The sequence below is a fragment of the Eublepharis macularius genome, chromosome 7 (assembly GCF_028583425.1).
Source record: "Eublepharis macularius isolate TG4126 chromosome 7, MPM_Emac_v1.0, whole genome shotgun sequence".
Taxonomy (NCBI): domain Eukaryota; kingdom Metazoa; phylum Chordata; class Lepidosauria; order Squamata; family Eublepharidae; genus Eublepharis; species Eublepharis macularius.
In genome coordinates, this window is record NC_072796.1 from 3019294 (window position 1) to 3044548 (window position 25255).

General features: G+C 51.0%; 2 protein-coding genes across 3 annotated transcripts in view; both read left to right on the top strand.

Annotated features, from left to right (window-relative positions):
- Window positions 1-2014, top strand: part of ARAP3 (ArfGAP with RhoGAP domain, ankyrin repeat and PH domain 3) — a 53104-nt gene extending 51090 nt beyond the window's left edge. For both annotated transcript variants that reach the window (XM_054985163.1, XM_054985164.1), the window contains one exon: window positions 839-2014. In XM_054985163.1, the coding sequence (XP_054841138.1) occupies window positions 839-1483 (645 nt within the window). In that variant the 3' untranslated portion in view covers window positions 1484-2014. The remainder of the gene's footprint in view (window positions 1-838) is intronic.
- A 10884-nt stretch (window positions 2015-12898) lies between these two features.
- The window catches only part of FCHSD1 (FCH and double SH3 domains 1), a 36940-nt gene continuing 24583 nt past the window's right edge, over window positions 12899-25255 (top strand). The window contains exons 1-9 of the mRNA XM_054985793.1: window positions 12899-12975; window positions 13254-13351; window positions 14986-15031; window positions 20822-20895; window positions 22158-22302; window positions 22471-22607; window positions 22769-22832; window positions 22990-23118; window positions 24671-24793. Of these exons, the coding sequence (XP_054841768.1) occupies window positions 12955-12975; window positions 13254-13351; window positions 14986-15031; window positions 20822-20895; window positions 22158-22302; window positions 22471-22607; window positions 22769-22832; window positions 22990-23118; window positions 24671-24793 (837 nt within the window). The 5' untranslated portion in view covers window positions 12899-12954. The remainder of the gene's footprint in view (window positions 12976-13253; window positions 13352-14985; window positions 15032-20821; window positions 20896-22157; window positions 22303-22470; window positions 22608-22768; window positions 22833-22989; window positions 23119-24670; window positions 24794-25255) is intronic.

Here is a 25255-nt window from a genome sequence, read left to right on the forward strand (position 1 = left end):
CAGCCTTCCTGGCACTAGTGGAGGTGCCCGGGCGGGATCCTGCCCAGCTCCTGTGACTTCCCATCAGGCTGGCTTAGGCTCTGTATTGGTGCCCGGTGAGTTTGCTGCTTAGGTGTGGCTGCATCTCAGGCTAGTCCCCTGCCCAAAGAGCCAAGCACCATCGCCTGGCATACCCATGTTCCAAGGAGAGCAGCTAGGAAGGCCAGCCAGTGGCACCGGGGGATACTGAGGGCAGGGGCAGCTGCCCCAGTGGTGGGAGAGATTACAGCGGACACTTCCTGGATGGATCTGGGCCATCCCCCAATGGAGCTCTGTGCATTCGAAAGTTCCCGGTGGCCTCTTCTGCCTTTCCAAGAAGGCTGCGGCTGCAAGTGCCAGATAAGGGACTAAACCGTCTGCAGCCCCACAACCAAGTGGGGGCACGGGGAGGGCACCAGCCTGCACTTCTGTTGGTGAGAAGAGACAGGTGAGCCAAGCCCTTCTTCCCAGCTGGCACTTAATGGGCTGCTTACCCAGCATCAGAGTCAGGCCACGGAGCTATGAAGGCCCCTTCCCTGAGCTCAGACCTAGAGAACGGTCCCTAACCTGCCACCGGGGGCTTCAGCTGCAGCCTGAAGGGCAACTGTTGACCAGGCAAGGGCAGAAAGCCAGACTTCTTTAACCCGAAAGGTTCGTTCTGCTTCCCGGTCCCAGGCTGTGACCAGGAAGAGAGTTCCAAGCCAAGATGGCAAGAAGGTAGCCTCAGGCCTGAGAGTGCCAGGTGCCCCCTCCCCAAATGTGGAGTGCCTTGAGAGTGCCATGGGGCCAGGTGAAGAGCTCCTCTCTCGTTCCTTTGCAGCCCATGAAGATGCACCAGGACTCTCTGGAGGAGCAGCAGGAGGCAGCTGAGCCGGAGCCCGTCTACGAGGAAGTGGGCAGCTTCCCAGCGGAAGGCTTCCTGGAGCTCAGCCATCACCTTCTCCCCCCTGTAGACCGGACCAAGAAGCCAGCCCCCTGCCCCGAGCAAGGGCAGCTCAGCTCCCTGCCCCCCTGCCCTGCCCCGAGAGCACCTGGGACGGACCCCGCAAAGGCCCACTCCCTGGAGAGGGGCTTGTGGCTGGAGCCGGATAAGGCCACCATGATCAGCAGGCTCCCCAGGCACAGGGCGATCCCCAGCGCCCTTGCAGAGAGAACAGCCAAGCCACCCCAGGGGTTGCCTGCCCCCCACAGGGAGCAGGAGAAGTTGCCTGCGCTGCCAGCCCCTCCTGCGGAGACACCGCCTGCCCTGGGCACGCAAGCTGACGGGGCGAGGAAGAAAAACCTCTCTCTCAGTGACAGACTCCCAGAGGGACTGAGCACGGCCATCTTGCAGAAGAACGAAGGCCAGGCCCCCCTGGCACCGGGACTGCAGGACCTCCCGGCAGCGGCTGAGGACCAAGTCCAGCGGCAAGGATCTGGCCCCTCTGAACTGGGGACGGGGCTCAGCACTGGTTCGGGCCTGTAAGAATGGGTTAGGAGGCATGGGGCGGGGCTCCAGCACTGGCTGCCCCCTGCCACTCTGGACTGGTGGAGAAAGGCAAATGAGCAGACGGCCCACCCCATGGCTCTCAGATGCCCCCCTCCCTCCCTCCCCTGTCCGGCAGAAATGGATTATCGTTCGAAATCTCGTTAGATGAGGAGGTGGAAGAAGGTAGGCCCACCCCCGCCTCCCGCTGCCTGCTCATATCTGTCTGAAATACAGTGATGTAATGCTCAGGGCCGTGTCTCTACCACAGCGAAGGCTGGGTGGGGGGACTGCAGAATTCAGCTTCCTCAGAGTCTCAGCTTCCACTTTTCAGTTTTCAGACCTTCTGACTGAGAAGAGAAACTGGCGTGTGTGTGTGTGTGTGTGTGTGTGTGTGTGTGTAATACCTGCTGCAATCTCAGGAAACAGATGGGTGGTTGCAGGGCTTTTTTTCGGGGGAAAGAGGTGGTGGAACTCAGTGGGTTGCCCTCGGAGAAAATGGTCACATGGCTGGTGGCCCTGCGCCCTGATCTCCAGACAGAGGGGAGTTGAGATTGCCCTCCGCGCGGAAGGCAATCTCAACTCCCCTCTGCCTGGAGATCAGGGGGCGGGTCCACCAGCCATGTGACCATTTTCAAGAGGTGCCGGAACTCCGTTCCACCACGTTCCCGCTGGAAAAAAAGCCCTGGGTGGTTGAATGCTCTCCGTGGTGAGGGAAAACGCTGGAGAGCCCTGCATAAGTCCTTCCTCTGCCTCATTCTGACTAGCAAAATACAGAACGTTATGCAATTGCTGAAGAAATTATGCAGAATAAGAGGGAACTACACACATTTCCTCTTATTTGCACAGAGTTACAGCAGAGTTACACCCATCTAAGCCCGTCGACTTCAGTGGACTTAGAAGGTACACATCTGTGTCGACTGTAGTGTTAAATTACAGAATCCAGAGTTTCTTGGTGCCATTTGGATTACCTGGGTGCAGATTTTCGGGTGCCGTTCCTAGCCGTGTAGCAAGTCATGTCAATGTTCTGGAAAGTATAAGGGACCCTGTCCCCTTCTGGGGGCTGTTCCCGCAATATTTACATCTGACAACTGGATTAAAAGAATGCTGTACAGGTTGCCTCTCGGCCATTCCTTTTTGCATCACCAGGGAAGGGGAGCAGGTGCCTGCAGTACAGCGTTCCGTGCAGTAGAGCCCCTCCACTCCCACCCCCCAAATCAGTAAAAAAAGAAATACAGTTGGGTGTTCTATGCTCTGACATCCTGGTCCCCTCTCAAAAATGTTCAAAGGGCTGATTTCCCAGGGCTGAGACCCAGAGAGGCAATCCAATCGCTGGTGGGCAAGTCCCGTGGGAGCAGCAGGTAGCCCCCCCTGCATTCCAAGACTGCTTTTTCTCTCTAGGATTTGGATCCCTCACCTGGCGGTGGCAGCTTTAGGAACTCTCTGCACCGCACAGTTTCACCTCCTTTCCTGTACAGTCAGATGGTCTGGGAAGAAACATGGTGCAATTTTGCTAGATCAAAGGAGAGGGGGGCTGAGCTCAATTACCATGGCAGTTTGTTTCCATAGCAATTAGCCATTTTAACACCTCAAGCTGAAATCCTTGGAAGCAGATTTTGTGAGGCTTGAGCTTTGCCTTCAGTTCAGAAATGTTTATCTCACAGAGCCAGGATCTGCCTTCCCATACCTAGAGGTGTAGGCGGGTGAGGGTTAGGTGGGGCTGAGACGCCCCAAGAGGGCCTGGGGAAATCGGCATCAAGGTGATTTTTGGTGGCTCCTCATGAACCCATTGGGTACGAACCTGAAAGGCCTGGTCCACAGGCAGCGTAACAACAATTGCCGTGGTGAACAAATACAATATAAACCACGAATCCTCATGATTTTTACACGGAGGTTGTCCAAAGTTCATTAAATCACACATCACAGCCATGACCACAGACTGAACCACTGGGAAGGCGAGGACCCAGCACTTTGCAATGCCACAATGGTCAAAATCCTGGGTCCAGGTCACGGGCCCTACTGGATCCTCACGATTTCTGCAAGAAGCTCAAAATTCTCTCACATTACAGCCATGTCCACAAAACTGAACCACGAAAAAAACACGTAGTGCTGTGTGGCACCACTGCGGTGCAAAAATAATGGATCCAAGATGCAAATCTTCATGGTCCCTCACGTTGTTTACATGGACTGCAGCTATAGTGACTGAAATAATAAAAATGACACTCATGTCTATGTATTGCACCAAAAAAAAGAGAAATTCCACTTTTGTGTCATTGCCTCAATGCTAAAGCAAGGACCCAAGACGCCAATCCCTGGCCGTTTCCAGATTGCTTACCTTCACGCGGGACGTCGCACCTCGTTGCGGGGACAATGCAAAATATCACGTTTCCTCGCGCGAGTTTTGCGCGACATCATGTGACGTTGTGCAAAACTCGCACGAGGAAACGCAATATTTCGCATTTTCCCCGCAACGAGGCGCGATGTCCCGCGTGAAGGTAAGTAATCTGGAAACGGCCCCTGTGTCTTTTACCAAGGACCACCCCTCCCCCCCCAAAGACCACAAAGTGAAAGGTCTCATTATTGTACAAAGGGATCCAGTGCTTTATGTAGTCACCGTAGTGCAAAATCATGATTTTAAAAAAGATCCTGATGGATCACCGACATACCAGACACACCTCCCAACCAAACCTGTGATTCTTACCCCACAAAATACGCTAAAAAAAAACTTTGCGGACTGCACAATAAATACAACTCCAGCACTTCACGATAGACGCTTTTATGGATTCTTGAAGATCAAACTGCATTAAGAAAAAATTCATTATAAATATGGATCCAGCCTTCACGGGAGGGATGTATGGGGGAGGGGCATGTTACTAAATTCCCGAGCCAAAGGTATACACAAAAATTGCGGGTTTGGTTCCAAACATTACAATGATTTCCTGGAAAGGGAATACAAATCTAAGGCCTTTGACAATCTGAACTGGATTTTTCTGTTCCAAGTGCTGGAAAAGATGAAGTTTGGGGAGAATTTTATAAAATCAGTTTACACTTCACAGTTTACACTTCACAGACTGCTAAAATTGTCATTAATGGAGAAGTAACTAAACCAGGGCCGATTCCAGACGACTAACCTGAAGGCGCTGTATGCCACCATGTTCTGGATCGTGACGGGGAAAACGCGAAATACCGCGTTTTCTCGCGCGAGTTTAGCGCGAGAAAACGCGATATTTCACGTTTTCCCCATCGCAATCCGGAACATGGCGGCATGCAGCGCCTTCAGGTTAGTCGTCTGGAATCGGCCCAGGCGAGATACAAAAAGGAACACCTCAGGGATGTCCATTGTCACCACTTCTTTTTATTTTGATGTTGGAGGGTTTGAATAGAGACATTAGACAGGAAGAAAAGATTAGAGGTGTAAAAATTTTGAAAGAGTCATATAAACTAAGAGCCTTTGCAGATGATTTAGTTTTAATCTTGGAAGATTAGAAGGAATTGGAAGACTAGAGGGAATTGGAACATGGATGGAGAAGTTGACAGAATTTGGTACTCTGGCAGATTTCAAAATAAATGAACAGAAAACAAAAATCTTAACGAAAAATATGGATACTAAAAGCCAGGGAGAACTCATGAAAATAACAGGTTTCAAGGTTGAAAAAAGGTAAATATTTAGTCAGCACGCTGACGGGGATGAATTGTATGCTATTTCAAAATAACTATGTTAAGACATGGAAAAAAATTAAAAAGCTACGTTAAGATGGGATAAAGTACAACTGTCCTTGTTCGGGAGAATATTGGTTATTACGATACATGTTTTACCGAGGATGCTATTTTTGTTCCAGACAATACCTGTTTTAACTTCAGAAGTACCATTTAAACAGTGGTAAAAGGATATATCAACATTTATATGGCAAGGGAAAAAACCAAGAGTTAAATACAAAATTTCACAAGATGCAAAGGAAAGAGGTGGCTTAGGTCTACCTGACTTGAAGTTGTATTTCACTGCCACATATCTAATGTGGATGAAGGAATGGATGCTTCTGAGAAATGAGTGGCTCTTGACTTTTGAAGGTGATAACCTGAGATTTGGATGACATGTTTATTTGTGGTATGATAAAGTAAAGGTTAATGTCGACTTTAAAAATCATTAAATTAGGAGATCCATTTTGAAAATTTGGAATAAATATAAACTGAGACTATCACAAAAGACACCACTTGGGATTTCAACACAGGAAGCTTTCTATAGACATGAAATGATAATTAAACAGAGATGGCTGATGTATGGACAATTATTAGAGTTCTCACAAGGAGACTGTAAATTGAAGACAAGGGAAGATCTAATAGCTAAAGGCTATAAATGTCACTGGTTCTTCTATGCACAATTGCTAGAAAGGTTTAAATTAGATTTAAAATATAGGGCTTTAATTACAACAAAACAGAGTTTGAAAAAGAGCTTTGTACAAATGATGAATACGTTATTGCTAAAATGTACACGCTTTTGTTGAAATTTGAAACGGAAGAAGAATGTGTGAAAGACTGTAGGATAAAATGGACCAAAATTTTTTGGTATAATATACCAATGGACCAGTGGGAAAATATGTGGGTAAAGGGGCTTAAATTCACTTTGAGTTCCACACTAAAAAAAAATTTTTATAAAATGATGTATTGGTGGTATATGTCTCCTGATAAATTAGCAAAAATGAGTAAAGGTATGCAGGGCTCATTTTGAGGGGGAACACGCAGGAACGCAGTTCTGGTAGTTCTCCCAATAGGTGACATGTCAGGTGACCCCACCCACCTGATTTTGGGCCATTTTGGGCCCATTTCGGCCTGGATCGGGGCTGAAATGGCCCAATTTGGGCTCAAAATGGCCAGGATCAGACCCAAAACAGCCAGGTTTGGTCCCGAAACGGCCAGGATCAGGCCTCTGATGGGTGGTGGATCATTCTCCCGCTCAGCAGCAGCCCAATCCTGACCATTTTGGGCCCCTTTTCAGCCATTTTCACCCCCTTTTTGCCATTTTGAGCCCAATTTTGGCCCTGAATGGCCAGGATTGGGTCCAAAACAGCCAGGATAGGTGATGTCAGGGGGTGGGGCATATGTAAATCAGTTATGCTAATGACACACTTCTGGCGATGTCAAGGGACATGGCATATGCTAATGAGTTATGGTAATGAGTTCCTGCAGCTCTTTTTCTACGAAATGACCCCTGAAGGTATGTCAAACAAATGTTGGAAATGTCAGCAACATAAGGGAACATTTTATCATCTTTGGTGGACTTGTCTTAAAGCAAAAAAATTTTGGTCACAAATTCATATGATACAGAAAAGGTTGAAGATCAATATACAATTTAAACCAGAAGCCTTTTTGTTGGGATTAATGGATAAGCAGTTGGAAAACAAACATGGTGGCTACGCTTTTATATGCGCAAAAATGAAAAAGTACAGTATTGCCTTCAATGACTGGATTGTGAAAACGATGGGGTTAGCGGAGATGGCTAAACTAACAACTCTGATTTGAGATAAAACACTGCCTACTTTCATGGTTAACTGGAAACCCCTTATTGACTTTCTGCATGAGAGCAGAAAAAATGAATTGATGATTTGTGGATTTAATTTCTAAGAAGATAAACTTGGGAAAAATAAATAGAAGGGGGCAGTATTGGAAAGGTAAATGTTAGGGGTATTAAAACTACAAGTACAATGTGTGTAAAGATATAATAGGTGTTGTAGAGGAAAATAGAAAAGGAAATATGTATTTTTCTTTGTTTTTCCTTTAATTTTCGTTTCTTTTTTTCTCTCTTCCTTTTTCTTTCATTGTTTCTTTCTCTGCCTCTTTATTGGGCTTTTAATCTTATTAATAAAATAAAAATAATTATTTTAAAAAAGGGTAATACAAATCTGGGATTCTTAGATATTACGAAACCGCCACCTGCCCAACAATTCATGCTGTTTTCATCTTCAGGTACTACTAGTTGGCTATAGCAGGCCTTTGTGTTTGTCTTTGATGCCACCGATTTCCTGGTAAGAGCATTTCTCCCCTTCCAGTTGGATTCTTGCAAAGTAGGAGCACAGCGAGATGGCAGCAAATAACCTTTGCAGATGAGCCACCGAGAGCTGCCTTTCTCCTCCCCTCCCTCCTTTGGGCCCAATAGCCCTTTTTTTTCTTTGCAAGTACAATGGCTGAGGGCACCTTGTTTAGGGTCTGTAGAATTGGACTTCTTGGTCCAATTCACTTGAAATTTTGGGATTTTTAGTAGACAGGCAGCACTTGCTCTGCTGCAATTGTGGTGTCATTTGCTTGGGAAAATACCAGCCACTCCAGCCCCCCCCCAAAGGCCCCCATAGGGAATAAAAAGGAACATGTAATAAATGTGGACAGGGTTTTGTTTTTGTTTTATGCTGATAGCCAGTGACTTTTCCCCAAAAGGAATGAGGGAGAATAGCGCGCCTGCACCCAGAGGCACCTACCTGGGGCGGGGGGTGTCTGTAAAATCCAGCCCCTTGGTCCAGTTAACTTAAAACTGGAGGGGGGCGTAGATTAGAGGAAGGACCGTTCTGTGCAAATTTGGTGCCACTATCTTTATAAAGAGCTGGCCAAGACCCTCCAATAGGTTCCCCATTGAAAGTCCCCCCCCCTTTGGAATCAAAACAAACCACATCAGTTTGGATCCTGAACCAGTAAGGACATTACTTCCTCCCTCCAAAGACCAGGTCTGAATTTTTCTTGGTGCACAGCCCTAAACATTTTTATTTAGATCCATCAGGTTTTTCTACAAATAAGCCTTTATTTAGAGACACCTGAGAGATGATAAGCTGACGGGCTGAAAGTAGGCAGCCGGCATGCCAAAAAAACCCCCTTTACAGCATCTACCGGTGAAGATGTTGGTGTGCCAGCAGAAGAGGGACACACAGCAAGCGCAAGCTGCGCCCCAGAGATGCTGCCAGCACCTCAAGGAGCCTGCCTGAGACCCAGCGGGTGGCTGTGTGGGTCTGGGAGGTGGTGACCAGCCTAAGGTGGTGACCAGGCTGCTGCCTTCTTGCAGCTCTCCGCTAATACGATGCCATTCCAGCCTGGCGAGGCACAAAACTGTAAACCTCACTGGGATGCTACAGGGTAAGGAACTGACCTGGCTTGCCTAACAGAAACATGGTTGGAAAAAAATGATGTGGTGTGTGTGTGTCCCAAGTAACTGTGCCTGTTTATGCAACCCTCCGCCAAGCATGCACATGTGGCTGGGGAGGAGGGATTGCTGTTATCCTCCACGAGTCCTTCCAGAGACTCCTGAGAGTGAGAATGGGTGAGAATGGCCCCAACACCCCACAAAAGGGCAGGGCCCATTAAGGTGGTCCACCCACAGTCTCATGGGTCCTTCCAGCTTCCAAAAATCTCTGGCGGTTTTTAGGATTCTGACCATGTGCTCCGTTGAGGCCATGGCGACAGCTGGAAACGTGAAGCTCCTTGAAGCCGTTGACAAGGTTGCTCCTTGCCAGCCTCTCTTGCCTTTGGGGCTGATTGCCATGAGGGGGAGGGCTGGAAGTGATCTAGAAGGCACTGGTGGGAAATTCACACTGAATCTGATACAGCATGCTGCAGAGACCCTGGGTAGGCTTATGGAGTGGTGGTGATGGCTGCAAAGAAACATTATTTCTCTGCCATAATTGCACCAGCTGTTTCATGGCCATCCAAATTATTTAAGGTATCTTGACAGCTTCTGAATCCTAAATCTGAACCTTTCTTGAGTCAGGAACAGATAATTAGTCATGACACCTTTGCAAAGCTTTTTGCTAATAAAACATGAATACTCCCTGACCTGGACACCACCTGTAATATAGGTGAGATGTAAGAAATGTTTAGTACATCATCTGATTCACGTGTGGGTGATTTTGACCCAGTTACAGGGATGGATCTGGAGAGGATCATGGTATCTGAAGGCCACTTCTTTTGCATTGCATCATTGCCCATCTTGGCTGCTGAAATCATGTAAAGACCTTGATGTCCATCATAAATCATAGATCCAGAGGAGTTAGCTGTGTTAGTCTGTAGTAGCAAGATAGAAAAGTGTCCAGTAGCACCTTTAAGACTAACCAACTTTACTGTAGCATAAGCTTTCAAGAATCACAGTTCTCTTTGTCAGATCATAAAACAGTTACTAAGTCAAGGTGCCTTGACTCATCCATTCAAAAAGCTGGTTATCTGCTTGCTCCTTTAAAAAAACTTCCCTAGACAAAAACGATGTGGCCAATTATCACCCAGTCTTTCATCAGCTCTTTCTAGGCAAAATGATTGAGAGGGCAGGAGCAGACCACCTCCAGGTCTTTTTGGATAACTCTGGTGCTCTGCACCCTTTTCAGTCTGGTTTCAGGCTGGGCTATGGAATGGAGATGGCTCTGGTGGCTGAAGTGGATGACCTCCGACTGAATATAGATAAAGACCGTGCTTCTTTGTTGCTCTTCCTGGATTTATCTGCAACCTTGACACAGTACATGATGCCATCCTGTCGAGGCGATTGGAAGCAAAAGTCGGTATCTGGGGATGTGTCTTGGACTTGTTTAAATCATAACTCATAGAACATACTCAAAAGGTTGCTGTAGGAGACCAGCAATTTCAAGGTGGGAACTACCTTGGGGGGTCCCGCAGGGCGCAATCTCACCTCCCATGTTATTCAGCCTCTATGTAAAGCCTTTGAGAGAAAACATTTGTAGCTATGGAATCTGATGTCATGATGAATATGCAGATGATATCCAGCTCTGTATCTTGCTATCCATATCCTCTAGTGATGGAAGAGAGGCCTTAAGCAGCTGCCTAACAGCTGTGGTCAAATGGCTGAAAACGAACAAATTGAAACCGAACCCAGACAAGACAGAGGTGACGTGGGTTGGGAGGGCAAAGATCTTGAAGGACATTGTACTCCTCACTTTTGATGGAGTTCACCTGACTCTTGCAGACTCAAAAGGCATTTTTTTTGCAATTGCATTAACTTGTTTCTCTAGCAGCAATGCTGGATCCAGTATAACCCGTAGGCTATAACTGTAGCAAGTTAACACAATTGCAAAAAATGCCTTCTACAAACTCAGGCCGTTTCCACACGGTTTACCTTCCCTCCGAACATCGCGCAAAAAACACGGAAGATCGCATTTTCTTGCACGAGATTTGCATGCTGGGAGTCACGTGGTTTGAGATATGATCCAGCCACAATTAAGCCGTTTCAAAACCCACTGATTTCAATGGGAGAGTAAAGCTTGTTCTTGAATCACTTCCTGTGACATCTACAGAACTTAACATTGCCTCATTGCGCCCCAGGATATTTATAAGAAATGTCATTGTTACAAGAAGCGATATGAAGGTATATTTGCTGATTATTATTTCATTTATTTTACTTTATTTATACCGACTTTCTCCCCAATGGGGACCCAAAGCAGCTTACATCATTCTCTTCTCCACCTTTTCCTCACAACAACCCTGTGAGGTAGGTTAGTCTGAGAAACTTCCATGGCAGAGCAGAGAATCTAACTTGTCTCCCAGATCCAACTCCATCACGCTAACCACTATACCACACTAGCTCTCTGATGTTGATGCCAATTATACATTGATTTCTATTTCAAAATTAAATGCAGTGTAGCGTAGTGATTAGAGTGTCAACCAGGACACGGCGAAGAGTTCTAATCATCCATAAAGATCTCTGATCACTTTGGGCCAGTCAAGTCTCTTTTAACCAAACCTACCCAACTTACCAGGTCTACTGGTCATGGAGATAAAATGGAGAAAGGGAAGAAGGATGAATTAAATGTGGTTGGTACCCACTTTTAAAAAGCTAAAATGTGTGATAGTTATATATAATAGTAAGTGGATAGTTAAATTTACACAGTTGGGCCTGCCAACATGACCACGCATGCTAAGGTTTACAAAAAAACAGGATTTCTCAAATTCCCTCCCAAAGATGAGGGGCAGATGAAGAACTGCGGGGCCCAGCTCTGCAAGGAGGCACGCGCTGGCCTCTGCCTTCCATGCGGGCTTCCCTCTGGGCGTCGCAGTACTTCCTGGAGCCCCATCTCTTGAAGGGGGAGGAAGGAAGGATCGCTGGGCTCCCTTCCCACCAAGCCGCCCGACAAGAACATTGGCGACAAGCAGCCTCCTAGAGCTCCTAAGCCGAGGCTTTGGGAGTCTCATTTCAGAGGCGCATTTGAGTCATTCATGGATTTCTACACTACCTTTCTATTAAGACAGCTGAAGTGGTTTACAACTGAACCCTTAAAAAGACAAAACAGGGAAGAGCAGAAACAGTCTTGGCCGCTGAGGTCTTCTCAGGAGTCGCCGCCATGAATTTTCTCTCTTGCATCCAAAGGGAGAGGTAGCCCCGAGCAGGGCTGGGAAGGGCTGGTTTCTCTCAGGCCCTTGAGAGTTCCTCCAGGAGCCAAAGGCTGAGCTCCGGGCAGGGCTCCCGCGGCCCCTCATGCCCCCAAACAAGAAGGCTCCAGGCAACTTCCAGCCTGAGCATCAGGGCTGCACTGATTCAAGGCCCGGCTTCCGTTCCCACAGCCGAGAACATCAGCACGGCCACGGCTTTTTTTCAGCGGGAACGCGGTGGAACGGAGTTCCGGAATCTCTTGGAAAAGGTCACATGGCTGGTGGCCCCGCCCCCTGATCTCCAGAAAGGGGGGAGTTCAGATTGCCCTCTGCCCCCTGGCTAGCGTGGAGGGCAATCTCAACTCCCCTCTGTCTGGCGATCAGGGGGCGGGGACTCTGGCCATGTGACCATTTTCACCGAGGGCAATTTAAACTTTAAAAAACTCCCCCCTTGTTCCAGCTGACCCAAAGTGACCTCATTGTGCAGTCCTGAGTCCACCACTTTTCCCAGAAAAAAGCCTTGAGCAGGCCGTTGGCCCCCGGGGCAGGGGCAGGGGCAGGGGCTGGGGGAGGGCAGTCCGTTTCCCCCGGGGCCGAGCGGCGTTCTGCAGCCGGACAGAGCCGGCCGAGGGGCTCCGCGAGACTCCGCAACGCTCCTGCCTTCGGATCCCCGCGGAAGCGCCCCCCCCCCCCCCGCGGCTCCCACGTAGTGCCAAAGCACCCCTGCGCCCGCGGGAGCTCGCCCGCCTGCCGGCCAGCGCGCACCCCGGGAAGCTCCTTGTGCTGGAAGCGCTTCCGACCGGGGAGAAGACGTCGCGGGGTTCGGGTCCTTGGAGGGCGGCCGAGGAGGGACCCGCCCGAACCACCTTTGGCCACACGGGCGGGGGGGGGGGGCGTCTCCCGCAGGAGAAGCCCCCGGGGCACGCGGAGACCTGTTGCCTCCGCTCCGGAGAGCCGGTGGCGCGCAGCCGGGAAGGGAGCGGGGCCCTCCGGCGCGCCTCCCAAGCTCGGGCGAAGGGGCGGCGCCGCGGAACGCCTCCTGCCAGAGGGCGGCGGCGCAGGGCCGGGGCGGGCTCGGGCGGGGGCGGCGGTTCCGGGCTGGCCTGGAGCGGCGGCGCGCAGGAGCGATGCAGCCGCCGCCGCGCAAGGTAAGCTCCCCGGGGGGGATCGCGCGGCCCCGGGGTGCCGGGATCCCCCGAGCGGCGAGGCGCTTCTGGCGCGCTCCGGGCTGCCGCCGACGGACTCCCCGGCCAGGCGGCGCCGACGCGCTCTCTGCCGCTTCCAGTCTCCGCGCGCCGCCGCGGCGGCCGGGAGAAGGTGCCCGGAGAGGGCGGCCGGGGCGGCGTCGAAGCCGCTCCGGGGGCGGCGGGGCGGGGGCTCGGCGGCGGGCTGGTGGCCCTAGGCTGGCCCTCTCTTCTCCGGGCAGGTCAAGCCCAGCCAGGAGGCGAAGGTGCGCTTCGGGGAGCAGCTCGCCAGCCTGCAGGGCAAGCAGCAGCGGGAGCAGGAGCTGCTCGAGGACCTCAGGTACCGGCAGCCCCAGGGCGCCGCCGCCCCCCCCCCCCCGTCTGCCTGCAGCTGCGCCCGGGCAGCCCCCGCGCCCACGGCCTCCACTGGCAACACCCCGCTGGGGCCCGCGGCCCGGAGGGCGCTTGGCTGGACCCGCGGCGTGGCTGCCCTCGCCCGGCCGGGCTGAGCAAACAGCGCCGGGCTTGGGTGGGGGGGCGGCGCGGCGCTGCGCCCTTGCCTGGCCGCCTTGCGCAGGGGCCAGCCGCTCCCCGCCCCGCCGCCTCTCCCGAAGCCGGCTGCGAGGCCCTCCTCGCCTGCGCCCCGTCCAGCCGGCCGGGGAGCCGAGCTGCGCCTTCCACGTCCCCCGCCGGCCACAGGACTCTCGGCCTCTGGGGCTGCAGTTGGCAGCAGGACACTGGGGGGGGAGGGAGGGGGCGCTCTTTGGCCCCGCCCGGGAAAGTTTACCTCTATTTTCCCCAGGGAGGGCGAACGCAGACTGTTTTCGGTGGGGACATCGGGTAAAGGAGAGACGTGGCCTCTGCTAAGATCGCAGCCCCCAGAGGCTTCAGTCTGGCTTTAAACAGAAAAACTGAAGCAGCCTGGGACTGCTGAAAGGGGCACCCTTTGCCCCCCCCCACACACACACACCTTCCCTGTAGTCCTCCAGGAATGCTCTCAGAGGCCCAGCAGTGAGGGGAATTAGCTTTTTCCCTTCACAGGTGAAACAGGTCAGAGTAGAGGGCTGACCCTGATGCCAAGAGAGAAATGGAGGTGGGCAGTCCAAAGCAAACGTGTGTGCCCAGCTGCCAGCATACCTTTGCCTGCTCGCTTGCTCTCCATTTCACATGCAATTGGAGACTTCTTGCTCTGGGAAGTCTTCAGTCTGACCCCCCAACTCATCCAGGCACCCACATTCTGGCGTCAGGACCAATTGGAGCTGAAGTCCTTTGGCGCCATCCCCACAGCCCAGTTTGGTGCCCATCCAATGCAAACAGCTGTTCAACATCTGTTGTTGAACCTACTGCAGACAGTGACCCCGGTGCAAATTCACTACTATACCTTGTATTTTAGGACGGGAGGTCACTCCCCGGTATTCCTGGTGATTCCATCCCTCCCCCCCCCCATAAACCCTTCATGGCTGAATGTGTGAGGGCCACCCTGCATGACCCCTGGGGAAGCTCGTCTTGCTGCGATGCACACCCCTGTCTTTGCAGTGTCCCACGATCAGAAATCCTGTGACTCCCGATTGTGGCCTTAGCCTGAGGTGAAGAGTTACCCCGTCGCCCCCGTCAGAGTCTCTGGCAGAGTTCCTCAGCCCTGTGGTCCTTTCAAGAGGCGATGCCAGGGCTTGAACTCATGGCCCTCTGGGTGCAAAGTGTGAGGCATGCTGGTGAGCTGCAGCCCTTCCACTCTCATGAACTCTCCCCAGGCGCACACATTTCCCCGAGGCCAGCATGCAAGAAAAACCACTGCCCTTTTGCACACAAAGGACAATAATAACCTACTTTGTAAACTGCTCTGAGTGTGGTCTTGTGTTGTCCCGAAGGGTGATATATAAATCGAATGTGTTGTTCTTAAAGGGCCGTGGGACCCTGAATGTGCCGGAGGGCTAATGTGCCTTGCTCCGCGTCTTTGTGTTTTTCTCCTGGCAGGTCCTACAGCAAACAGCGATCTGCCATCGAGAAGGAGTACGGGCAGGTGAGAACAGACAAGATTTTTCAGCCGGCTTGTTTGAGGTGTTTGTTTTTTCTAGCCCCAGTGGCATTTGACTAACTTGAACAGAGAAAACAAAAGTGGCTGCAAATGAGATTTTAGAAAGAGGTCCGTTTGAAGCCACTGGCCTGAGTCACAGCCAGTCATCTTTGATGCAGTTTGATATAAATAGTTGTGTCAAGAAATGGAAACAGATGTGGCTTCTCCTGCCTGTTCCATGAGCCCCATGTCTTTCTGAAGCAAATGGCCTTCCCCCCCCCCCCACCGCCCCCCTAGCACTTGGCCACAGCTTCAGAGCTGCCAGCTCGTGAGTGAGGGCTGGGTTCAGATTCAATCAAGCAGCTACTCAGTCCTCAAATGCAACTTAATTAATCTTGGAGGTAGGGTTTCTTTTGTGGTGGCAAGGTTGCGCCACGTGGATGTTTGCGTTGCAATAAGAAGGGCTCTTCTGCTAAGCAGCAGCACTGACTGTGGACCCCATCTGCACCTGTCTTCCGATTTGGAGAGACCTTTTGACTTTGCCATGAACTCTGGGAACCCAGGCTAGCCCACAAGGAGGGCCTTCCTCTGCAGCCGTGGCCCCAAAGGCTTCTTGGCACCCCCTCTTGGCTCCAGGCAGCGCTGGGGGTTACTGACCGCATGCTGCCCCACCCCCCTCCTGCTCCTGCCTAATCTCCCATTCTCTCTTGCTTGCATCTGGACTCTGCACAAAGAGAGGGCTTCCTGCCGCTGTCCCTGATCCTTTGAAGTCCCAGCCTGGGATGGCAGGTGAGCGAGCCCTCACGGCCTTCTTGCATCACTCCCGTGCATGTGCTGCCTTGGATCGCATCTTCCTTCATTTCCATCCACTTTACATGCATGTGGGTCATTCGCTGGCTCTGGCCTCTGCTGTCGCTTTGTGTCTTGGTGTTATGCACACATAATTGGACTGGCCTCCGGAGGACTCCTGCTAGACCTGTATCCATTTTCCTGGATTAAACCTGGATGTGGAAGATGGCCGTGTCTTTGAGGCCCCATTCATACGTTTGTGTTAAAGCTTTTCCTGGACTATCACTGCACCCAAGGAAACTCATGTTTAAATTCTGTGCCATTCTTTGCACAAAACACATCTAATCATCTTAATGGCTCTTTTTTAGGAAAAGTGAACTTTTTAAAAAAGCAAAACCCTGCTTTGCAGTAAAACTACTTCTAATGCCACAAAATGCAATTACCCGACTAACTTGTTGAGCTGGCCTTTTGATAAAGAAATAAGATACCGGCGCTATAAACAGCATATTGCAGTGTTTTTTTCTTGGTCAGATCAACAGGGAATTAAATTTGAGTGATGAGGAGGCTTTCTAGGCCTTGACAGCAAAACGTGCTCTAAAGAAGTGGTAGATTTGTGTGAGTGATTCATGAAATTGCAGATTGTAAAGATTTACTACATTTCTACCCAGCTTTTCTCCTCAATGGAGACCCAAAACAGTTCACACAGTTCTCCTCTCTTCACTTTAATCTCACAACAATCTTGTAAGGTAGGCTGAGAGCAAGCGGAGTGGGGATTAGAACTTGGGTTTCCCGTGTCCCAGTCTGAGACTCTAACCGCTACACCACCCTAGCTTTCCAATAATAGTCTAGCCTGTGATATTTTGGAAGTTTTCTTTCCTGGTAATGGCCAGATTTCCGTGTGGTCTGTTAAATGTGTCTCTGCTGTTTCCTTAATAAATGTGTATTTGAGGGAACATGAAATCTGACTGCAAGATTGTGGAGTCCAAATCTTTCCTTATTACTTGTTCGGCTCCCTTGCCAAGCAGATAATAAAATGTGGAGAAAACACAGACTGTAGCCAACTGTGTTGTGGCTGTAGTGAAAAGGTTGCCAGAGTTACTCTTCGTGTTTGTTGAATACAAGTTGGATTATTTCCCAGTTCGTGTAACTTTTTTTATTCCTTGGTCCAGAGGAGTCTGTAGTCACAAAACAGTAAAGAGTCCAGTAGCACCTTTAAGACTAACCAACTTTATTGTAGCATAAGCTTCCGAGAATCACATTTTTTTTATTCCTTCCAGCTGTATTTTGTAGTTTGTTACAGCTGAACAATAAAAGGGAAATAAACTGATACCCAGTACCAGAGACCAAACGAGCACTTTGGGTTGGGCCCAGAAGTGAAAACAGCTGGATTAAGGTTGGTGGAAGAGTCCAAGTGGTTTGCACCAGCCAGGTGACAGCTGCATTTGGAACCGGCCGAGATGCCCGAGAACTTTTCCAAGGTAGCCCCAGACAGAACGTACAATCTGGAAGCCGTCAGAGTCAACCTCACCGTAGCCAGGTCAAAGAATCACAGTTGGTCTTTCAGCCTAGGCAGATGGTAAAGCTGCCCAAGGCCAAGGTTATCCCCTAAATATCCCAGTAGCAAGACTGGATCCACTAGTGCACCCGGACTGCCAACATTGGTCTTCTGGGGGAGCCCATGTAGGACAAATCAGGTGCCTCCTTCTGGATCAGCTAAGCCTCCGTCCAGCAGGGCCTTCGGCCTGGCGGGATGAAACTCCTGTTTATTGGCCGTCTTCCAGCCCGCTGCAGCCTCCAGGGGCTGGTTTCTCAGAGCCGTCCTTAGGACCTGTTGAAAACAAGGGAGAATGCAGGTGTGCCAGTAACTGATAACATGTTCAGGGCAGAACTGATAACTCGTTCAGGCCAGTTTGGTGTAGTGGTTAAGAGTGGCAGGACTCTCATCTGGAGAATCGGGTTTGATTCCCCACTCCTCCGCTTGAAGCCCGCTGGGTGCCCTTGGGCTAGTCATGGCTCTCTCAGAGCTCTCTCAGCCCCACCCACCTCACAGGGCGTTTGTTTTTGTGGGGATAATAATGACATACTTTGCAAACCCCTCTGAGTGGGTGTTAAGTTGTCTTGAAGGGCAGTATATAAATCAAATATTGTTATTAAAACAGACTGCTAAGGATCTTGGTAATCTGTTTCAACAACACAAAAGGGGCTTTTTCCAGGAGAAGTCAACACAGGCTTGGTACCCTGCGTGGGGAGAAAGGCCTCGGGGAATGGGGGGAGAAACAGCTGTTGGCGGCTCTTTCTTTCTACCTTCCCGTTTCCCCTTCTGTCACTTTTCGGCTCTCTGTCCTCTCTCAAAGCAGCTTTTCTATTTTCTTTTTCTAAAATGTGCAATTAACACACTCGCTGGGGTAAACACGGCTGTCCCCTTCTCCCTGCGGGCGAGGAGTTTAAATTGTCTTCAGTAGGCGGCAGTGATTCTTCTCAGTGTACAAATTGGCCAGTAGAAGGTTCCCCCCATTTAGTGCTGGCTCCCGTCTCCTCTTGGGCTACCCTTGGAGTGAATCGACACATGAAATTTGGGGGCTGCTGCCTTGCTTGTGCATGATTGGGAGCACCCACACAGAACCCACCCCAAACCCTACGAATTGCATGTGAAGCTCTTTCATTCCACCTTTTCAGGAAGACTCGTTGTGGACCCAAACTAAATTCCACACTTTCACGGGGTGATCAGTTTCCAGTAGAAGGAAAGAGCTGGGTGGGGTGGGGTGGATCTTAACAGCTGTCAATCAGATCTCTTCAGCTCGGTTCAGTGGCCGCCCCCTCTGCTCTGGTGTTTTAATTGCCATGGGTGTTTAAACATAGCTGCATAAGGGAGTTGTGGCTAGAGATTCTCCTGGAACGAATGGCCACTCCTCTGGTGTGGGCTAGGACACGAGAGCAGGGCTTTGGGACACAGCATGTGTGCCTGTGTGTGTGCACTAATAGCAAAAGTGTGAAGATGGATAGCAGCAAAGCAAGAGTTTCAGCAGCTTTCCGTGGTATTCTAAACTCCCCTGCGTTTACAGAGACATTTGGCATCAGAACTGGGAACCGTAACTCTGACCCACAAAACTGGATTTCCAGTTACCTGCTCTTTAAAGTGCATTTGGGTTGGAGTCTTTCTGTGTGAGCTCTTGATAGGGCATCTAGCTCACAGCTCCCTAAATACTTTTCCTCGTAGGGAATAATGGAGATTGGACGTAGCTGGGGGCACCTTCTTTAGGGGGGCATATAATGCCCCCCCAGTCCAATCTTCATGAAACTTGGGGGGGGGGGCATTAGAGGACAGGTTGGAGTAGGTCTCCAGCAAATTTAGTAAAATTCGGTCCCAAAATGCACACACTCCCTAGAGCCCAGAAAGCTCCAAACAATGGCCAAATTTTACCAAATTTGCTCTGTAATGCCGAGGAAGATTGGAGCATGCATCTAAAGAATTCGATGCTTTCGTTCAATGTGTCCCATCCCACAGTTCATATTCCATGCCATGTATTTTGTGTGGCCTGCCTGGGGAGCAGTTGGGCAGCTTTCCAGAGAAGAGAGCTTCCTTTCTAGCACCAGCCGACCAGAAGTACGAGGAGATGCCGCATGGCACCACTCTGACTTTGGCATCAGCCGATGTTCTACAAAACCAAAGATGATAAATTTGCGGGGGTGGGGGAGCAGGAACGGAGTTGCCCAGAGAGCCATAGTCTGTACCAGGTTCTGGATTTTGTACTTGTCTCTTATATTATTGAAGGACAGGATGAGCAGAGAGTTCTTTGTTTTGTTTGTTTAAAGAGGGGTGACTCACTTCCTGGCAGCTAACGCATGGAGTTCATAATTTATAATGCATGGAATTTATTCTGAATTACTCTGGTCAGGTCTGATTCAGATATAAGCATGCACTTAAGTAGCCCTAGGTGCCTGGTTAGTTTTCCTATATCAGATCATTTAATTCTTGGCAAGAGGTACACCTTTTGGTTTGTTATGTGTATGGTACAAAAATAATACTAGTACAGAATCTTCCATTTTAATCTTATTAAAGTATAGCGATTATATTTTAAACATTGGCTAAACCAACAAAATTAAGTATTTGACCCCAAAGAGAAGCAGGTCACAAGCAAGGAGCCTCTTCCAAGAAGAAACACCCAATCAGTTTAGCTTCCCATATTTATAGTTTTTTAAAAAGTAATCTAACAATAGCTAACTGCCCCACTTCATAAAGGCACACATTCTTGGCTAACTAGCTTACAACTTCAAACATCATACAAGGTCATCTATGCTTGAAATGTCTTCTGAAAGTATATTTAAAATACAAGATAGATACGAGTCCAGTAGCACCTTTAAGACTAAGCTTTCGAGAGCCACAGCTCTCTTTGTCAGATGCAACTTTATTGTAGCATAAGCTTTCGAGAACCACAGCTCTCTTTGTCAGATGCAAAGAGTTGCATCTGACGGTTGCATCTGACAAAGAGAGCTGTGGTTCTCGAAAGCTTATGCTACAATAAAGTTGGTTAGTCTTAAAGATGCTACTGGACTCTTTTCTATTTTGCTACTACAGACTAACACGGCTAACTCCTCTTAAAATATAGTCTCATTCTTGCTACTTTTTATCTAACAAACCATGAACTCACTGGAGTAATTTTGCTTAGGATTTCACTGAAAGTCTATTTAAAATGAGGGATTATGGGTTTCTCAAGACCTAGAACAGGTTTCAAGGCTTAGCTGAGAGGCCAGGCCAGCTCTGTCTCTGGTATGCAGAAGCATCCTCCATGATCTTTTGGGTCAAGTTCCCCTGTCTTCTTGGCCATTTCCATGATGGGATTTATTTGCTTGTTAGACTTGTGTCTTGCAAAGAATGCGGAGCAGCTCCTGTGGGGCTGTCAGTGGTTCCCACCCAGCGGCTGGTTTGGTCTGCTCAGCCTCCGCCACTTAAGCTTCTCAGATCTTCCTTAATGCTGGAGGGGGGTGACTGTGGTTGTGTCCTTCCAGGCGCTCCAGCGACTGGCGAGTCAGTTCCTGAAGAGAGAGTGGCTGCGAGGCCGGAGCGAGAGCAGCGACTCCAGGTGGGATTGGTTTGGGGCTGACCTTCTTCCCCGCTGGCCTCGCTACAAAGAGGAGCACCTTGGATGAGGGGCTGTGGCAAGGGGTGGCGGAGGCTGATGGTGTTGATTTGGGCATTTCTCTCCTCCCGAGGAAGAGTCATGTGCATAACTGAAAAAAATGTGGCCTTGTAGGGAGGCAGGCAGCCCGTTGAATTAAGTAGAGTCAAGGCAGAGACTCTCGGTCGTCACATAATAAAGTTTTGAAAATGCTTTACAAAAGTTCTGAAGGTTGTATTGTGCTTTACGTTCTTCTGTGCCAGCACATCTGTTTGGGTGGACATGTTCATAGATGCAGGGCTTTTTTTCTGGGGAAAGAGGTGGTGGAACTCAGTGGGTTGCCCTAGGAGAAAATGATCACATGGCTGGTGGCCCCGCCCCCTGATCTCCAGACAGAGGGGAGTTGAGATTGCCGCGGAGGGCCATCTCAACTCCCCTCTGTCTGGAGATCAGGGGGCGGGGCCACCAGCCATGTGACCATTTTCAAGAGGTTCCGGAACTCGGTTCCGGAACTCCGTTCCCCCGCGTTCCTGCTGAAAAAAAGCCCTGCATAGATGTGAGATTGGAGAGGCAGCAGGAAGGAGCTCCCCAGAATACTTTCCCTCATCTTCTTTGGGGTGGAAGAGATGCTGTTAGCAGGGGTGTAAAAGAAAATAAGGAGGACGAAAGTAGAGATGCAGGAGTTGCTTGGAGGGATGGGTGCTGGTGCCATAGGTGAGCACCTTGGTAAAGGGCTCAGCAGGTGAGGGTGTGAGGAACGGCTGGAGCATGAAGGCAGCCAGGCCTTTGGAGCAAACCCACTTGCCAGCAGCAAAGATTGTGTAAAGATTGTGTTGTGGTGTTGCTTTGATGCAGCCCCAAATGGAAATTGCAGCAACTGGATTTTGGAGAGCCCAGAGGTGGTTTATAGACAGACCAGCTGATGCAATAAAGGTTTGGAAATGAGGACTGCGAGTCCAAAAGGAAGGTGGTTTACTGTTCCCGAGAGCTCCCCGAGGGGCACTGTGGTGCATAGAACAGCGAGTGAGTGAGTGGGGGGGGGTGTCAATCAGAGACTGGCCGTGAGCCAGCACATCATCTGCCAGGAGAACCAGCTGGGCCGACTGCTGGGTAGTTCAGGGCCATGGCCGGCACGGCATGGGAAGCCCTGTGGGAGGATGTCCTTGTAGCTTGTGGACGAGCAGCCGGAGCAGGAGGGAGCCGAAAATGCTGTGGCGTTTCTGCAGGAGCGTCTTTGCCGTCTGGAAGGGAGTGATCGATGGCACCGTCTGCTCTGGCCAGTCCCGGGTCGCTGCCTCTGAGAACTATCGCACCGTCAGCACAGAGGCAGCTAAAACAGCGCGGGTGTCCAAAGAGCAGCTGCTCAAAAAGGTACCCCTCGGCGTGGGCGAGGAAGGGGCTGGTTCTGATTCCAGCTTGGCTCCAAGTAGAGAAGAGCGCTCTGACGGAGTGGCTCCAGGGCACTGAACAGCAGCGGTGGGAGCTGGTGGGCGACAGAGGCATCCCTGGAGGCTGATCGCTTTGCCCCAACCTTTCCAGGGCATTGAGCAGCTGCTGAGTGTGCAGGCGGAACTACTGGAGACTGTGAAGGAAGTCAGCAAGACCAAGAAGCAGTACGTGCAGCTGCAGCGCACCAATGAGGTGGCCCGGGAGAAGGCCGCTGACGTGGAAGCCAGGTGAGCCCTTGGCCCTGGGGCCACGAGGCAGGAGTGCCAAAGCGCCCCAAGGGACTCCTGTTGCTCTCCTGAGCCCTGCGCTGCCTGGCTGCTTGGAAGGAGCTCTCCACTGCTGAGACGCCCGTGGCTTTGGGAACTGACACCCCTCCTTCCTCCCACAGGCTCCGGAAGAGTGATCACGGCATCTTCCACACTAAGGGAAGCTTGCAGAAACTCAGTGCCAAGGTCAGGGGCCCCACCTGCCCCCCAGTTTGCAAACACGGGTGGGTTGCAACGTCCCGAAGCCCGTGCGTGGGGGAGGAAAGGACGGGCAGGAGGGTGGGGGGTGAGTGGCAGGCCTCATGGGGTGATGGCTTGGCACTGGCTGCTCCTCTCCTTGCAGTTCTCTGTGCAGCTGGCAGAGAATTCGCAGCACCTGCTGGCGGCCCAGAATGAGCACGCCCTGATGCTGGCAGCTGCCCAGGCCCACCTGGAGCACTACTACCAGAGGGAGCTGCCCGCAGTCATCCAGGTAGGACGGCCTCCCCAGGACGCTGCACATGACCATATCGCTCTCGAGGCGGGATAAAAATGCGGGGCAGGGTAATGCTGCCTTGGGAGAGGGGGGGGGGGGCTTTAGAGCGGCGATCCCCAGCACAGGTGTTGCCAGGGCCCCCTTGCTTCTTCCCCCAAATGCGAGAACCGATCCTGGGTTTATTTCAGCTCACTGGAGCAGGAGGTCTTTCAAAGGAGCCCATTATGATGGTATGAGACCCTTTACCTGTTCTCACAACAATCCCAGAGGGGCCCACAGGTTCAACACGTTTGGGGGTCCCTACTGTAGAGGGGGAGGGCAAGGGGAGAGAGAAGACCCAGAGGCAGCTGGGCAGGAACACAGCTGCGTAGACCTGAGTTTAGATTTTGCAGGATGAGGACTAAAGGCCACGGCTGTACAGAAAAGTTGGGTTTTGAAGGAGGACCGAGAGGGCCCCCCCCCCCGCCCCGCGAATGCCCTGGGAGGGAGCGCCAAGCCCAGGAAGGCAGCCCCAGGGAGTGGGCGGAGTCGTGCCAAAGAGAAGGCAGAGATGTTGCTGCATGACCAGAGGGAAAGCCAAGCCAAGGACCTGCCAGGCAAGGCTGTGCCAAAGCTTTTGTAGGCAGTGGCCGGAAACCCACGGCTCCTGTGCCACCTGTCCCGTTTCCTCTTCCTGCTGTGTCGTCCTGCATGAGTCGGAGCACTGAATGTGCTGGGAAGTGTGTGGCGGGGTTGACTTTCGACTGCATCCCTGTTTGGAACTCTGTGTACCAGTCTGGTCCCTGCACCTCCAAAGGGGCATTGCAGAGCTGGGCAAAGCGCAGAAGAGGGCAGCCAAGATGATCTGGCCTTTGGAGCCCCTTTTTGGGGAATTTGCAGTCTATAAAAAATCCTAGCAGTGGAAATAGTGACGGTCAGGCTCATAGATCGCTTTACAGTGGGGGAGGTGGGTGGTCCATTAGTGGCTAATGGCCACGGGAGCTAAAGAGAACCTCCCAACTTCTGAACACCAGTGATATGGGGGCAACCTCAGTGCCTTGTTTGTTGGCCCTCTGGGGCAACTCGTTGGGCACTGGTAAGAGAGGACCAGGTGGGGCCCCCAATGTTCTTCTTCTGCCCCCCTGAGCTTCAGCCCAGATGTCTGCTTGGAGCTTGGTTTCTTCCCCTCCTTTTCCTTCAGACGCTTGGCCTGTTCACTGGGGACTTTTCAAAATAATCACTCCCAAATATGTTCAGAGGTTTGTGACTGGCCACAAGGGCTCCTCAGTGTGTGCTGTGGAAATCCTGTTTTTACTGAAAAACACAAGAACCGAGCCTGCTCCCGCTCGTGCCCTAAGCCCGGGGAGGGGAGAAGGCAGTCGCTTGTCTCATGGAATCAGGGTGGGAATGAGGCACTTCTCCAGCCCTAGTCTTGAACTCCGCACAAGACTCCAGTAAGTCCTGGTGGAGTAAACTCTCTTCCAGGGAGTGCCCCTCTGCCCCAGTGAGTCCCACCCTCCCCTTTCCTTTGCCGCCTTGCATCAGCTGGTCTCCAATCTCTGTTTCCCAGACTCTAGATGGAGACCTTTATGAGCGACTCCGAGATCAGCTCACGGTGATCAGCAAGGCCGAGCTGGAGGTCTGCCAAGGCACACAGGAGATCTTCCAGGGCATTGCCAACGCATCTGCTCAGGTAAGAGGACCCTGAATGAAGGTCTTGCTCCCCCCCCCCCGTTTTCCCTCTGAGCTGGAATTTAGTTGTTCACACAGATGTTTCTCCGTTGTACTGGGACCAGTACAAAGAAAATGACCTCTTTGTTTGAGCCCAACGTGAAAGACCATCTCCTCCCACACAATCCAGCCTGCCAGTTAAGATCTGCCATCCAAGCCCAACCCTTGCCTTCTGAAGTGAAGCAGGTGGCGACTGGAGACGGGGCATTTTCTGTGGTGGCACCTCTCCTTTGGAATGCCCTCCCCCTTGAGGCTCACCTGGCGCCTCCTTTGCTTTCTTTTGTGCACTAGGCTGAGACACATCCAGACTTTTAACTAGGGGCTTCACCTTCTGTCGTAGGGATAGTTTATATGCTGCTTTATGTGCAATGGCTTGTTTGTTAATAGTTAGTTTTTAATGGCTTTTTAAAATACGATGGTTTTC